The following is a 15,003-nucleotide window of genomic DNA, read 5'->3' as shown; positions in this document are numbered from 1 at the left end:
AATTATCATTTAGTGGTCAAAATCTGACTGTCCGGATGTCTTTACTGCCAAAAAGCTGAAGTGTCGTGTTTCCAAATCTAGGAAGTAGATCACCAACCTGTTACATTGGATATTAAATATATGTTTGAAGTGATTTCCATATATTACTAAATTTATATTTTAACACTCTTTTACAAGATTCAAATTTATTTAGCAGTAAGTGTGTATAGATTATATTGTGTGTAGATTATAAAAAAGAATTTTTTTTAATTGAATTCTATATCACTGACCATAATAACTATGATCATTTCTATCATCCAAAAACTTTAAAAGATGAAAACATAGATTTTAATTTTTTTTAATAAAATATAAAATATATTTTTTTGACAATAATTTAATTAAAAACTTATAATTTTTAATAAGAAAATTACTCTTATTTAATTACAAATTTATAATATAGAATTTTTATAAACTTTATAGCTATTGGTTTTCATTCTTAGTTTTTAATAAAAAACTTAACATTATTTAATAAACTATCGCTTTTATTTCTCTTAATGTTAAATTTATTGTAAACCAAACGAACCAGTATCCTATCAAGATTAACTTTTTATTATTGTTTTTCATTCTCTTTAATAATAAATTTATAGTCAACCAAACAAATCCATATCCTATCAGGTTCAACTTATTTTTCCATTAATCCAATAGTACCAGCAAATTTTCAATTTTTTTAGCCCAATATGATTGAAATTGATAACTCTACATTGCTACAATACTATGAACCAAAACAATGACTTATGAATATTAAGTACTAGAGAAAATTATAACTCAACAATATTTATTTTAATTAATAAATTTAATAAAAATATAAAAACCACATAATTATTTTGAAATTTTCAATTTAAAAATTAAATCCTAATATCTATTTCATGATTATTTATAATTAAATTAAAATTTAATAACTCTTCCATATATATATAGAAATTAAAAACAAGCCGGTGATGTATCTTTTCTTATTTGGCCATACTAATTGTACAAGCGAAGGAAAGATTTCCTCGGAATAAACTTTCAAAACCGATCGCACTTTGACTACACAGATTGTAAAACATTTGATACAAGTAAATAAAATTGATGCAACTTTGAAATCCCAGTCAACCAAAGGATCTTAAGGGAGTTGGTTGTTGGAGTTAATGCTTACATTCCATATTTAAGAATTTGGTTTGTGTTGGTTGAGAAATTCTCTCAACCTCTCTATCTAATTTGGGAATAAGTTGGATCTCAGAAACTCTATTTAATAGAGTAATCTGAATGTAAATCTGTGTGTGTGAGTGTGTTTGCACATACACCATTTGTGCATAATATATGATTTGAGTTTCTGTAATTGTGTGTTTTAGCTATTTTTATCATGGTATCAGAGCTAGATCTGAACCTGTGTTGTGAGGAGGTGCATCTGGATGTTAATCGGAGCTATTTTTATCATTGGGACTGTCAATTCTGATGCGTCGCTATCCGAGATTTTGCCAGCTGGTTTTCTTGATCAGATCGAAGAGATAAGGGTGTCGTCGCTTCTAACTGGTCCCGCCATCAACATTTGGCATTGCTATCGCATCGTTCCATCGGTGGGTTCTTCACGCCCTGTGACTGGAATTCAATCTTGCAAGGTCTCTGCAATGGCGTTCCGCTGTTGAGGTTTCCGCTTCATGCCGACCAGTACACCAACTGTAAGTTATATCCGAGATGGCCACTGCAGATGTTTTATTGCTACATGTCCTTTTATCACTGTGATATTGGTCGATATTTATGGGTTTTGGGAAGAATCTGCGTTACAGAGAGAGCCGTGTCTGATATTCACGCAGAGAGGCAGCCGATTCCAAAAGCTATAATTGAATCCGATAGAAAGAGTGGCATTGACCTCTCAGAGCTCTTCATTGTTTTCCAACTAGAGCTGACGGGAGATACTGATATTATATGTATATATGCATGGCAGAGGCGAGATTGATATTCTGTGTGTATATATGCGTAGCAGAGGTCGAATTTGCAGCGCTTTCACTCTCAACTGGAAGAGAGTTGGAATTGCTGTGCGTATAATTACGACGATGTCAAAGCCTAATCAAGATTTGTATGTGAGCTGTTGGGTGAGCATGTCAATGCATTAATTCTACACAGCACAGTTACATTTTGATGTATATGTCAATATGTTTATTCAAAATTAAAAAAAAAAAAACAATAAAAATAACCCGCAGTTCAACTATGTGTCTGATGCCAGTATTTAAAGATCAAGTAACAGTAAGGCTCAATATGGATGGTTGTCCAGATAGTATGGCAGTTGCGGATCTAGGGAAGGATCCCTCATTAGTGGTAGACGTGGAAGTGGTTTCATAATGAGGTTATGCAACAGATTGGGATGCTGTCCAGTAATTGACTTCGGGAGGTCCTTGATTCGGGAGTTGAGGAAGGGAACTCGAGAATCCAACTTGCCAACTACACCTTTCCGAGGGTTATGAGGCAACTTGATGGAGCATCTACTGATAAACTTGATTATTTTGTTATTTTCATGTAATGTAATCATGAAGGGGGGATGTTGGAGTTAATGCTTACATTCCATATTTAAGAATTTGGTTTGTGTTGGTTGAGAAATTCTCTCAACCTCTCTATCTAATTTGGGAATAAGTTGGATCTCAGAAACTCTATTTAATAGAGTAATCTGAATGTAAATCTGTGTGTGTGAGTGTGTTTGCACATACACCATTTGTGCATAATATATGATTTGAGTTTCTGTAATTGTGTGTTTTAGCTATTTTTATCATTGGTTGGCTGAGTGGTTATGCCAACAAGTTTCTCCAGATCAGCTTACTGCCTGTTTTCGTGCCACCCTGGAAGAAGTTGTACCAGGCAGCGGGAGAGATCAGCTTACTGCCTTTTTTTCATGGCTATTTTGGAGGCCAACCCCAATTTCTTTACCCTAGAGAAAATTACAGAAGGACTCGTCTACCAAGGCCGAGGAATTACCCAAACTGTTAAAAATAAACCAAAATCCCAGCAAATTTTTTTATATCCAAACACTTTTTAATCTTTTTAACATATCATGCAGTGACACATTTTAATAAAATACTTCAAACTTTCAGCTACCCTTTAAAATAAAACCTCTGCACTAACCAGAATCCCAGAATTTTTTTTATATCCAAACACCTTTTAATCTTTTTAACATATCATGCATTAAGACATTTTAATAAAATACTTCCAACTTTCATCTACCCTTTAAAATAAAACCTTTGCAATAAACGCTTTAAAACACTTTTCGATTAAATTTAACACGTTTTCGAATAAATTTTTTGGATAACTTTAAAACCTTCAAACCTTAAAAAGATTCAAACTTGGCTTGTGGCCGTTGGGGCTGGGGCCTTGTTCCGCTGGTTATGACAGCCACTTGACTGTCACACAAATTGACTTTTCAAAGTAATTGCGAGTTTTCAACGAGACTCACGCTGCCGCCTCACTCGCAACGGCCTTTTTAAAGCTTCGTTTAATTATTTTTGGACTATTCTCCTCTTCGGCTGTGTTAGACCAGAGCATACATAACACACAACAGATTTATAGTATGAAACATAAACGGCAATAGCAAAGAATAATTCACAGAGATAGAAAAATGGAGAAACAAGAAGATTACTCAGTCAGAAATCGCGGAATAGATAAAACAATCATTGGAAAACACAAATCACTTTGCATTACATAACAAACTTGGTCCTTGGCTTGCTTTCCTTAGCTAGAGAAATTACAAATTTATAGAGGTAGAAGAAGATCTAGAATCCTGTGTGTGATTCGGATGGAGATCTGGAATGATCTAGAAACCATTGGCGGTGTAGGAGGATCTAGAATCTTGCATCTGATTCTAGAAACTAATGGCAGTGTAGAAAGATCTAGAATCTTGGAGATCTACAAAGATCTGATCTAGAATCCTCCGTGAATTTGGCTTCACACTTAACATTCTCCCACTTGAAGCCAAATAAGAGTCATGAATTCACACTGAGTCCTATCATGCCTCTACATAACTCATGTTTATTTCGTGGTAGAATCTTAGTGAGCATATCAACAGGGTTCCTATCTGTATGGATCTTTTCCAAGGATAACTGTTCTTCCTCCAACACATGCCGAATCCAATGGTATCTTAAGTCAATGTGCTTGGTTTTTGAATGAAATGCTGGGTTTTTCGCCAAGTGAATGGCACTCTCACTATCACAATATAACACATACTTGTTCTGCTTTATTCCTATCTCTCCTCAGAATCGCTGCATCTACAACATCCCTTTACATCGCTGCATCCACAACATCCCTTTACAAGCTTCTGTTGCAACTATGTACTCTGCTTCTGTTGTAGAGAGGGCTACTATTCTCTGTAGCCTTGACACCCAAGATACTGCTGCACCTACAAATGTATACAAATAACCTATAGTGGACTTTCTAGTATCCATATCTCCAGCCATATCTGCATCTGTAAATCCTTCAAGCACAATCTTATCATGATCAAAACATAAACAATAATCACTAGTACCCTTGAGATACCTTAAAATCCATTTTACTACTTGCCAGTATTGTTTGCCTGGATTAGTAAGTAACCTGCTCACTACTCCCACTAATATGCAATGTCTGGTCGTGTGCATACAATGGGATACATTAAGCTACCAACTACTAAAGCATAAGGAATTCTGCTCATCTCTTCTTTCTCTTTCTCATTACTAGGACATAATTCAGTATTCAGCTTGAAGTGGGCTCCAAGGGGTGTACTAACTGGCTTTGCATCCTTCATATTAAATCTGTCAAGCACCTTCTTGATATATTTTTCTTGTGACAACCACAACCTTTTGTTTCTCCTGTCACGCATAATTCACATGCCCAATGTCTGTTGTGCTGGTCCCAAATCCTTCATTGCAAATTTGCTACCCAAATCTTTCTTCAACCTATTGATCTTATTCTTATCATGCCCAACAATCAACATGTCATCCACATATAACAATAATATGATATATTTTCCTTGATCATACCTCTTGATATAAACACAATGGTCAGCTGCCAACCTCTGAAAACCATGTTCCAACATGAATGAATCAAATTTCTTGTACCATTGTCGAGGTGCCTGTTTCAACCCATAAAGACACTTTTTCAACTTGCAAACAAAACCTTCTTTGCCTTTTTCTATGAAGCCTTCTGGCTGCTCCATATAAATTTCTTCCTCCAATTCACCATGAAGGAATGACGTTTTTACATCTAACTGTTCACATTCTAGGTCTAAAGCAGCAACTAGACCAAGAATGACTCTAATGGATGACATTTTCACAACAAGTGAGAAAATTTCAGTGAAGTCAATACCTTTTTTTTGGGCATGTTATCACTCAGGTTGCTCCCCAAAGTTGTAAGAAAGGGAATACAGCGGAGGTAACCACAGACCAATCTTTTAGATATAGATTCTAGCCAATCTGCATCCAGAGAGGGCTCTCTGGATGCAGATTGGCTAGAATCTGTATCTAAAAGATTGGTCTGTGGTTACCTCGGCCTTATTCCCTTTCTTACAACTTTGGGGAACAACCTGAGTGATAATAGGGCAAAACGTTTCACCATAAGCCTTGTTTTATACCACTCCTTCTTTTCGTCACCTTCATGCTTAATCCTATACACCCATTTGTTTTGTAGAGCCTTTCTACCTTTTGGGAGGTTTACCAACTCCCAAGTTTTATTTTCCTGCAAAGAGTTCATTTCTTCTTCCATTGCTTTCTTCCATTCTTTACTGTGCTCAACTTTACAAACTTCTTGAAAACAATTAGGTTCACCTTCATCAGTCAACAAAATATAGTTTGAAGGAGGATACCTTTGTGAAGGCTTATGAGGCTTAGAAGATCTGCGAACCAACTGTGGTGCTGCATTATTAGGTTGAATCTCCTGTAAAGGTTCCCGCAAGATTCCTTCTTCTTGTTGTTCATTATTTTCCACTTCTTGTTCTTCATGCTCCTGCATTTGCTGTTCATTTTCTTGTATTGGTGGTATGTTTTCCTGCTGCTCTTCAAACCTGTCAATAACCTTCTTGACCTCCAACTCACCTACAGTCCTCTTGAACATTTCTGACTCATTAAATATAACATCCCTGCTTCTAATAATTTTATGTTTGACTGGATCCCATAGATGATAACCAAGATCTTCATCTACATATCCCCAAAAAATGCATTTCATAGATTTATCATCTAGCTTAGTTCTATTTTCTTTGGAAATATGTACGAATGCTTCACATCCAAAGATTTTCAAGTGAGAATAATTCAAATTCTTACTAGTCCAAACTTCTTCAGGGATACCGCAATCCAAGGATGTAGTTGGATATCTATTTATGAGGTAGCAAGCGGTCCTGACTATTTCAGCCCAAAAATTCTTCTCCAAACCGGAATTGGACAACATACTTCACACCTTTTCCATAATGGTGCAATTCATCCTTTCTGCAACACCATTTTGTTGAGGAGTACTAGGCACAGCCTTCTCATACTTTATGCCAAACCTGTTACAATATTCCTTAATTGCATTTGAGCAATATTCTCCCCCATTATCTATTCTTAAACACTTCAGCAATTTGTTAGTCTCTCTTTCAATAGCAACATGGAATTTTTGAAATATTCCGAACACTTCACTTTTATTTTTCATAGGATACGCCCAAACCTTCCTGGATGCATCATCTATAAATGCTACAAAATATGATGCTCCTCCTAATGATTTGATGTTAACAGACCCAAACACATCTGAGTGTACCAATTCTAACACATTTTTCTTTCTGTCGTGGACATCTCTAAGGAATGAAACGCTTCTTTGTCTACCATATATACAATGCTCACAAAGATCAATATTGTAGGATTTCAAACCTAGCAATAAATTTTTACGAATAAGGATTTTTAAGCCCTTCTTGCTCATGTGACCCAAACGCTTATGCCACAGATCTACTAAATTTCCTTCTCTTCTGACAACAGCCAAATCTGATTTTTCTATCAGTGTCTTCAATGTGTATAATGTTCCCATCTTGGGTCCCTTGGCCACGACCAATGCACCTTTGCTAATTTTCCAGCCTCCTTTTCCAAAGCTTGTCGAATAGCCTTCATCATCCAGTCGCCCCATAGAGATTAAACTCATGCACATATCTGGTACATGCCTGACCTTTTTCAACAATATATCTTGTCCATCTTTCATCTTGATCTGGACATCTCCCACTCCAACAATACTGCAAAAATGATTATTCCCCATATGCACTCTACCATAATCACTGGGATTATATGAAACAAAACTATCTTTGCATGGGGTTACATGGTGAGATGCCCCAAAGTCAACGATCCAATCAAAGCTACTGCTAGATGTATATACACATGCATCCTCTACTGAAACAGTAAACAACACATCACCATATGTGGCTACAACAGTGGTCTCACCTTCATTTGTGCTGGATGACTTGTGATTTGTACTAGACGGTCTCTAATCCTTTTGTCCTTTCTTCTAGAATCGACATTCTCTCTTCATCTGCCCGGGTTTGCCACAATGAAAGCAGATGATCCTTTCTCTCCTTGATTTTGATCTGCCTCTCGATCTTGATCGCCCTTGCCGGCCTCGATCCATTCTCCTACCACGATCATCTAAAGCTAGAGCCTCTCCTCCCTGGTTTTCCGCAATTGACTTGCGTTGTAGCTCCTCATTCATTAAACTGCTGCTGACATCATCAAACTTCAGGGTCCCTATAGTTGTTGAAGTGCTCATAGCTACAATTAAATTTTCCCAGCTGTCTGGCATAGAACACATTAGCAAAATTGCTCTAATTTCATCATCTAAAATGATTTTAACAGAGACACGCTGATTAGTAATAATATTAAATGCATTCAAGTGCTAAGCAATTGAAGCACCCTCCTTCATTTTGAGATTATAAAGCTTCTTCATCAAGAACATTTTGTTTGATGTTGTGTTCTTCTCATATAGCTCATGGAGCTTCTTCCATAATCCTTCAGCCATCTTTTCTTCGGACACATTGAAATAAACATTATTTGCTAAATATTGGCGGATTGTTGCAATCGCCTTTCTATCTAGCTTATTCCACTCTTCATTTGTCATCGATGAGGGTTTCTTTGTTGTGCCCTCAATCAACAAATACCGATCCTTTAAACTCAGTATATTCTCCATCTGTGATTTCCATAGGGAAAAATTAGCACCGCTTAACTTCTCCATATCTATAACTGTTGTCTCCCTTTTTAATCAAATTCACGCCCCAAAACATAAAAAACTCCACTTAAAAAATAAAACTTTAATTATTACTCTTTCTCCTTTTAAAATACCCTTTTCAAAATTCTTGCTCTTTTTAAAAATATACTTTTCAAAATTCCAACATATAATTATATATGTTTCATAATAAATATAAAAACATATATAATGTTTTAACCTTTTCACATTTCACACATACATATGTTGGTTTTAGAAAAAAACTTGACGTATATGTGCAAGCTTGATGTAAAAAAAACTTACGAACACCACGTTTCAACTCCAAACTTCACGGATCTCCACTTTTCAAACTCCAGCAACACGTTTCAACATAGGTCCATGACCTTGTTTTTCTTGCAGCAACTGTCTTTTAGTTCCAACATTCCTCAGTTGTTTCCTGGAAAGATCCTTCAATAGCGCCAGGGGTAACAACCAACGTTTTAACGAACGTTGCCAGAGCAAGGCGATGGCACTAAGCGGCTTGCACGGTGAACCTAGCTCTAATACCAGTTGTTAGACCAGAGCATACATAACAGAGAGCGTATTTATACTCAGAGACATAGACGACAATAGCAGAGAATAATTCACAGAGACAGACAAATGGAGAAACAACAAGATTACTCAGTCAGAAATAGCGGAATAGATAAAACAATCACTGGAAAACAGAAATCACTTTGCATTACATAACAGGCTTGGGCCTTGGCTGGCCTTCCTTGGCTAGAGAAATTACAAATTTATAGAGGCAAAAGAAGGATTTAGAATCGTGTGTGTGATTTGGATGGAGATCTGGAATGATCTAGAAACCACTGGCGGTGTAGGAGGATCTAGAATCTTGCATGTGATTCCAGAAAAACTAATGGCAGTGTAGAAAGATCTAGAATCTTGGAGATCTAGAAAGATCTGATTTAGAATCCTCCGTGAATTTGGCTTCACACTTAACATGCTAGCGGCTACTGTGGCTGTGGTTGCGGCTACGGGCCATGGTGAAACTTTCGACCCTTTTATCACTCAGTGTATTGCAACTTGCCGCTGCAGGATTTTCAGTTTTTTGGATTTTTGTTATATATCTCTGATACTAAAATTTGTTGGAAAAGCTGCCAATTTGTTAGAAAAGCCGAAAAGAAAAAACACAAAATTAACACACAAACCGAATGAGCGGGTACTCTTGTATTGATCCCATAAACTTGATTACAGGTATTTAAATTTTCAAGTCAGTTTCTCATTCAAAATAACTTCACATTTACACTCACTCTAAATTCAATTCTTTCCAAAATATGAGTTAACACGCTCTAAATTCAACTTTTCCCAAAATATAACTTAAATTTAAATTTCCTAGTCAGTGTCTCATTCAAAATAACTGCACATTTAGACTTACTCTCAATTCAATTTTTTCCAAAATATGAATTAATACGCTCTAAATTCAACTTTTCCCAAAATATGACTTAACTCAAACTCACTAGACCAGTCAGTAATCTGACTCTCCAAATGTAACCAACTCTCACATAGTAGAATAATTACAATTTTCAACAGTAATTTCACTAATGAATCTAAACTAGATTCTAAATAAATCGAATTGCATGAAAACTTTTTAAAAAATCACACTCAAATATTATTAACATTTTTAATAATACTAATAAGAATCTTTTTTCAACTTTAATTAAGTTTTATAAATTTTGCCAATCGCATATTAGTATTAGTAAGCCGATCAGGTTTCTCTTTTACCATTAAACCAGATCTGATTTAAATTCAACGCAATTATAAAAGACAAAAATAAAATCATGTGTATCTCAAAAACAATCACATAAGATGCGATCTTATCTTATTTTGGCCATACTCATGGTAAACGCGAAGAAAAGATTTCCTCGGACTACACGGACTGATCGTACTTTGACTACACGGCCTGTAAATATGGAAGAAAGGCCAATAGATAGAAGCAAATCCCAACGAAAGGATGTATAAGCAAATTTCGAAATCCCAGCCAGCGGATCTGAAAAGGTTTAAAGTCTTGAGCATCACGGCTGAGCTGTTTATTTTTTTTATCATAACTAGATTATGCTTTAGATAAGTACTGTTCTCTAAAACCATACGATCGGAGTTCTCTAATTTTCTTCTAATCATATATAGGGAAAAGAAATTGGGGGTCGGCCTCCAAGGCGGCCATGAAAGGAGGTAGTAAGCTGATCTCGAGATCGACGCTTCCTCCTCCTTCCCTGGCGGGATATAGAGATACTTTCCCATCAAACTTGTTGGCACGACCACTCCTTACCCGCACCGGCCTTCCCCATCCGAAGTCGTTGTCGTACATTGGAAATCTCGGAGAACTCCCAATGAGCACACTGTTATCGCCCATTATTTTATCCAGCTTCACAGTGGGGTGCTCGTTAAATCTTTGCACCGTCGCCCTGATGCTGCCATCGGTGTGCGATGATATGATGTGGTGCAGCAACGACGCCGTGGATGAGATATCGGCCGCCAGGAGCTCCCCGGCCGTGACCGTGGTGCTAACGAGTTGGGCGGCGTTGCCGAAATAAGAGTAAGGCAGAGGAGGAATCAATCTGGATCGGCAGTTCACTGAGATCTTGAAGGTCGTCGGCTCGTGGGGAAGCAGGCCGCGAGCCCGTGTGATGGCCTGCCACATGTGGGCACACAGTGCCTGGAAAGAGGAGATTATAATTGAGTCCTCTGATTTATTCCGGTTGGCTCTGTCCTTTAGCCTCAAGATCGTCTCCTTGCTGAAGTGAAATACTTTTTCTCTCAGCGGAGGCGGGGAGAAGTTGTTGATCGTTAGGGTTGGAGGCAGCTCCAGAGCTATGTGCGAATCTTTTATGTCGAAACACCGGCTGTGAAGTGGCGGGTGAGAGATTGTGGCCACTCCTCTGCAGAGATCGGCCCATGAGTTTATGAAATGCCACAATGAAGTCCCGTCTACGACTGTGTGGTTGACGGTGAAGCATATCGCGATTCCATCTCTCAGCTTAGTCACCTGTTCATATTCAAATTTAGAAAAAGTATATCAGAACATTTGAGTCCAAGAAAAGATTGAGTAATACCATTAAAAACCGACATAAGAGGTTTAGGACTGACCTGAACCACCAGCAAAGGAAGAAAACGACCGTCAACGTTAATAGCGCCGTCAAGGGCAAACAATTGGCCAACAACACCTGGATCAGCCTCCGTACTCGCTACTTCTTGAATCCCGACATCTGGCGCAGATGCTTCGATCAAATCCACGCCGGCATCATTACAGTCGATGTACAGAAGCCCATCTGAGGAAGTGATGAGCCTTCCTGCCAAGGGGTAGAAATGGACGAGGACTTCAGCGAGGCTCTTCTTGAGAAGCTCCACCGCCGAAATAAAATGGTGATCATCGGCGAAGGGCATTTGGTAGATGAGACCCTTCTGAATGTAATCGATGTAGAGCATCTGTAAATCGGAAGGGCAGAGCTTGCAATGCTGGCGCTGCGATGGGCGAGATGGGATTATTGTTGATTTTTGGCCCAAGCGGACCACTCGGTTGCTAGAAGGGATTGCAGGTTCGAGAGACATGGCGAAAAGCTTGTAATGAACGGTGATATGTATATCATGGATGGGAAAGAGAACAACAATTGCGTGTTGAATTCGTGAGGCCGATACGCTTTACATATATCCGAGAGGGAGGGTATGAGATATGTATTATGATGCAGGAAAGGACATGACACTTTTAACGCCATTTTAATTTTTTTTAATAAAATAGTGTCTTTTTTTCTTTCTGGTCAGATCTAGGTTGAGTTTAAGTAGGGTTGAATGAAAGAAAGATGAGTTTAAGTAAGGTTGGATGAAAATGTTATAATCAAGATGATAGAAGACAATTATATTTATGTTTAACTGATGACCATAAAGTAGGTCAAAGAGACTTTTGAATACAATTATGTTCATAAAATTAGGGTCTTTTATAAAAAATACAATGCATGAATATAAAAGGTAGAATATAAAAGATACAATGTATGGAATGCTTTGATGAAGAGAATTAGACCCATTCTCCTAACATTCGAGATTGGCTCAAGAGCATTGAAAAAAATTCCACAAAGTTTGCTCGTGAGATGAAGGGTCAGTGGGAGGTAAGGACTATCCACTAACTCATTGTCTAGGGGACTATGTGCACTGCTGAGGTTTGGAGGACCTAGTTCGTCTCCAAGGGATAGATCTGATACGGTTTAGTTGCTGGGGTCTCGTGTTGCGGGGTGAGGTCCCACTGATCCTCACTGGTCTAGAGTTTGGATATGAAACGATATCAATCGTTTTCTTTGTGCCCCTGTTTGAAGGTAGTACCTTGAAAAATGTCATAATCCTATGTGTGGGGCCTGGTCTTATGGGAGGCTGAAGAATATGCGCTCAGAACCTAGGATCACACTACAGCTAGATCACACTACAGCTAGGCCACATCAACACTTAACATAATCGATTTGAGAATCACACCACAATAGCCGTTAACATAAATAGATTTTTGTCCACTTAATTTCCTCGCAACAAAATGACTTAATACTACGCCCATCACTATCTACACCTTATAGACAGATTTTATTACTTTTAACTAAAGAATCTGATTTTAATTAAATATGTATTAATTATAATTATATTTTCATAAATTTCAATAATATAACATAACAAAATATTAAATTATTATTATTTCATATTAAAATATTGTGAAAAAACAAACCTAATTAATTATTATAAAAAATACAATGAATAAATATTGAATAATAAGTCAATGATTAACTATTGTCTTATTTATTAAATGAGAATATTACAATATAAGATGGAAATAGTATAATAATCATGAAAAAAACAAAGTATAAAGCCAACTATTAATTTATTACATGGTAGCTATCTTTTTGGGGTCTTTTTTATCACTAGGTAAAGTAATTTTGAATAATTTTTAAAATAAAATTATGTAAAATTTAATATAAATTTAAAAATTCAAGAATAAGAAGTGGTTTAATTTATATTAAATAGTAAAATAAAATATTACTAGCATAAACAAAATAAATTATTAACCGTTTTAGAATTAGTTAGTCAAATACGCAAAGTTGCATTCTCTTCTTTACCATCTTTTCCTCTGACCTCAAAGCCACTGGAGTGCGCAACATTAACACATGGCAGTAGGAAAATATCATTTCAATAAACAAGCAAATCGCAAGGAACAATATTATTCCCTCTTACAGATCCAGTGGACCAAGTTCTAGGGGAGTGACACCATTACCTGTGTGCCCTCCTATCCACCTCAGCTGCCAATGTGGAGACACCTGCCAACCTTGTATGACACCTTTCGAATAGTTCATGCCACATGTTGTGGTGGGTGGGGGCATTTAAGTTTTCAGCTACCTCATCATTTAGGGTTTCATTCCTTCTCTTTTGTGTGATGTCTTCTCTACCCGGTGTTGTTTTGTTTAGGTCCGGTGTGTGGGTGATGCGCTCCACCAACGATGGCTTGGGACGGCTCCAGTACTGGTTCGCCTTGTCCACCATTCTTGAGATATTCACCGGGTGAGGTTTCTTGCAGTGGTTCGTTAGTAGTTTAGGGTTTATGGTGTGGTTGTTTAATTACGCCTAGCATTGCTGTTCAGGGTTTAGGGTATTGTTGCTTTACCTGTTTCAAGGGGGGTTTAACTATGTTGTTGTTGTTAAACGCTCTGCATCGTCGGGGGTTTACAAATGTCATTGTTGTTGTTCGTTCTGCACCGTTGAGGGTCTACAAATACCTTGGTCGTTGTTCAATTCTCACGGCCTATTATTTGGGAAGGAGCCACTACAAAATTCTAACCAATTCGAGGTCCATGAAGGTAAATTTCTAAATACAAGGGTTTTTTTTCGAATTGCCTGTGATTGGTTTGTATGTTTTTGCCAACTGCTAATTTCTCATGTTTTACAAGTTTTGGTTGCAGATAATTTGTGTGGTTGTTGCAGAAAAGTTATGGCAAGGTCTGGGGGATGTTTGGACATCGTGGTGGCTTCTGTGTCTATCTGGTAGGATTCTAAATCCTACCAGCCACTGTGTTTTTCAACGCTTAAACCTGTTGTTGGGATTTTTGTTTTTTTTTCTCTTGCTGCACTATTGTGTTTTTGAACACTTGAATTTCCTGGGAAATTAGCTCTTATTGCATGTTTTCTGCATTTTCTTCTGATTTCTATTATGATTTCTATCAATTGTGCTTGCTTTGTTACCCTCACCTTACCCTCCCATGAACGTGACTTGTTTTCTTTATTTTTTGGGCGCAATGTTTGATTTAATTTGACTTAGGTTTAGCCCATGTACCCACTAAATCTCAGGTGATTTTTTTAGTCTAAAGTGTTTTATACGCTTAGGAAGCTCCTCTTGTAGGCTACAATTTAATAAGATGGGGCTATAAACCCTCATTTGGGGTAGGAACCTATAGCTCGAAGCTCCACTCAAGGGTGATGCGACTTAAGTAGGCTGTGAAGGGGTAGCCTCGACCGTATGGTCTATTTTGGGATTGAAATGCTCTGTGGTTCATCTCATTTTTGTTGTTTAGACCTTCTTTGCCTTCAAATTTGATGTGGGTAATTGTTTTTTATGTGGTATAATTAGCTTTGTAATGAATTTTGACACGGAAATAACCTCTGTGGTGTTTTATGGATATTTGGATTGCACTGTTATAAGGGTTATATGATTTGTATATGGTGGAGTTTACTTCTATGGTATCCAAGGGGTAGCCTCGACCCTATGGTCTATTTTGGGATTGAAATGCTCTTTGGTTCATCTGA

At 37.3% G+C, this 15,003-nt stretch overlaps 2 protein-coding genes across 2 annotated transcripts in view; one reads left to right on the top strand and one right to left on the bottom strand.

Moving 5' to 3' along the window:
* Window positions 1-10,351: 10,351 nt before the first annotated feature.
* Window positions 10,352-11,787, bottom strand: LOC149148616 (BAHD acyltransferase DCR-like). Its single transcript, XM_089442224.1, has 2 exons — window positions 11,326-11,787; window positions 10,352-11,224 (listed from the first exon to the last, which is right to left on the bottom strand). Exons 1-2 carry the CDS (start codon window positions 11,785-11,787, stop codon window positions 10,352-10,354), a joined length of 1,335 nt encoding a protein of 444 aa, XP_089298350.1.
* LOC149148615 (GDP-mannose 3,5-epimerase 2-like) overlaps window positions 11,786-15,003 on the top strand; it is a 52,037-nt gene continuing 48,819 nt past the window's right edge. The window contains exon 1 of the mRNA XM_089442223.1: window positions 11,786-11,799. Coding sequence (XP_089298349.1) covers window positions 11,786-11,799 — 14 coding nt within the window. The remainder of the gene's footprint in view (window positions 11,800-15,003) is intronic.

This window comes from Pinus tabuliformis, chromosome 9 (assembly GCF_031772625.1).
Source record: "Pinus tabuliformis cultivar Carrire ecotype Pingquan chromosome 9, CPIR1, whole genome shotgun sequence".
Lineage (NCBI taxonomy): Eukaryota > Viridiplantae > Streptophyta > Pinopsida > Pinales > Pinaceae > Pinus > Pinus tabuliformis.
This window is presented reverse-complemented; position numbering and strand designations above follow the sequence as displayed.